At 28.7% G+C, this 2,108-nt stretch overlaps 1 protein-coding gene across 1 annotated transcript; it reads left to right on the forward strand.

The window, feature by feature from the left end:
- The first annotated feature begins 991 nt into the window (after window positions 1-991).
- On the forward strand, window positions 992-1,747 carry LOC110604784 (agamous-like MADS-box protein AGL29). Its single transcript, XM_021743089.2, has one exon. It carries the CDS (start codon window positions 1,106-1,108, stop codon window positions 1,634-1,636), a length of 531 nt encoding a protein of 176 aa, XP_021598781.1. The 5' UTR covers window positions 992-1,105; the 3' UTR covers window positions 1,637-1,747.
- The last annotated feature ends 361 nt before the right edge of the window (window positions 1,748-2,108 follow it).

Consider the following 2,108-nt stretch of genomic DNA (forward strand, 5'->3'; position numbering starts at 1 on the left):
AAATAAACACTTCCTAAATAAATGAATTCAATCATTATTTTAGCAATATTAATTTTTTAAAATTCTCATATTTAATTAAGCATAAAAATTAAGGGTAAATTACATATTAATCCCCTAAAGTTTGTTATAGCTGATTCATTACCCTATTACGTCATCAAACCAACACAAGAAGACTTAACAAGGATTCACAAGACCATCACAGATCAGAGACATGAGATGGAAATATAAATAGTTGATTTTACTTAATTTCTATTTTGTTATTTTTCACAAATAAAATAATAAATTTGAGTGGCTAATTTATAATATAAAGGTTTATTTGTAAAATATAACAAATTTGGGGATCTATAAAAAAATATTGAGACAAAAATAATAATAAAATAATGGTTATAAATTTAACATTATTAGCAAAATTATAAAAAATATAATTATAAAAATTATTTTATTAATAAAATATATTAATCAATAAAATTTTAATTATTTCAATTAATTCAGTTACTAAATAAAAAATATCAAATAATTAAATATTGTTAAAATAAAGAGTAATTTTTTATACTTTCTTAATGTGGGAGGACACCTTTCCCTTGCCAATTCAGGATGCCAGATTGTCACTGTATTACTGTACCTTACTAATTAGGTATTCATCAATTTATACAAGTTCTTCAGCTGCAGAATGTAAGGAGGTTGGCAGAGGTTACCATCCTTCAGAAAATTTTAATTTTTGAATAAAAAATATAATGTAATTGACAATTTCATAAAATATAAAAATTTAGTGTACTTAAATAGAAATAAAATATATTAAAATTATTAATAAATACGTGGCACATAGAAGAAATTTCCTGATTAATCAATTTTTTTTTTCAAAATGAAAAAAATATATGTATAAAAAATTAGGCCAACTACTATTTGGTTACCAAAATTTGGTACATTAAGAATTAATAAAGTTAAGAACTTACCAAGTATAGAAACTTTTTTATGCAAAAAATCCATTATTAGAAATCCTCGTAAGATCCCAATTTGAATAAATTCATCCACATAGTGAGACTATCAATCCATCTCTGCTTCCTTCTTCCTCTCAAATCCTGATTCAAGCCAAGGAGATTCAGCAATGGGTCGGAGAAAGATTGAGATGAAGATGGTGAAAGATAGAAATTCTCGGCAGGTGACTTTCTCCAAGCGCAGGGCTGGTCTATTCAAGAAAGCTCACGAGCTTGCCATCCTCTGCGCAGCCCAGATTGCCATTGTTGTTTTCTCACCTGGAGGGAAACCCTTTTCATTTGGAAACCCTAGCGTTGAGTCTCTTTCTGAGCGGTTTCTAGATGATAAGGGCAAGAACTCGAAGAGAGGTTGCCCTTTTGGGAGATCGGTGAGTAGATCGGAGAAGCTGAATAAGCATCTCGGCGACTTGCAGAGGCAAGTTCAGTATGAGAGAAAAAGAGCAAAGCTGCTTCAGGAGGCGATGAAAAAAAATGGGTTACCATTAAATCCGAAACCCATTGAAGAAATGAGCGTTGATGAGCTTATGAAGATGAGAAATGCTATGCAGGAGCTTCGTGAGAAGATGGGAGCTCGCGTTGTAGAAATGGAGGCATCCTCTTCATTGCTTCTCTTGTCTAAGAAATTTATTCAGGAGAAATAATCATAATAAATTTTCTTCAACAATGCAAATGTTAATTTAATTTGTAGAAGCACCATCAAGAATTAATAAGAACTCAACGAGAGATGGTTATCTTCCTAAATATAGAATTATATGTGGTCTTCGATTTTTTTTTCTCCTTTTAATTTAGCAAAATGTATGAATTTAAGATAAATTATCATTAAACATATAAATTATTTTTTTTATCTCTATTAGTTAATTTATTTCATTCATTTATTTTTGTTTTAAATTAAAAGATAAATTATCATTAGACTTGATTAGAGTACAATGCACTATTCAATTTTAATATAAAAAAGTCACTAAATGAAAATATAAAGTAATAAATATAATGGCCGAGGACCCAAATAGAAAAAAATCTAACTCATTATAGTAGGATATTTTAATTATTGCCTCTGATTGAATCAAGTTCAGCGAAGAAAGCGAAGGAAACAAATATTGATTGTATCCTCTAAAT

Source organism: Manihot esculenta, chromosome 17 (genome assembly GCF_001659605.2).
Source record: "Manihot esculenta cultivar AM560-2 chromosome 17, M.esculenta_v8, whole genome shotgun sequence".
Taxonomy (NCBI): Eukaryota; Viridiplantae; Streptophyta; class Magnoliopsida; order Malpighiales; family Euphorbiaceae; genus Manihot; species Manihot esculenta.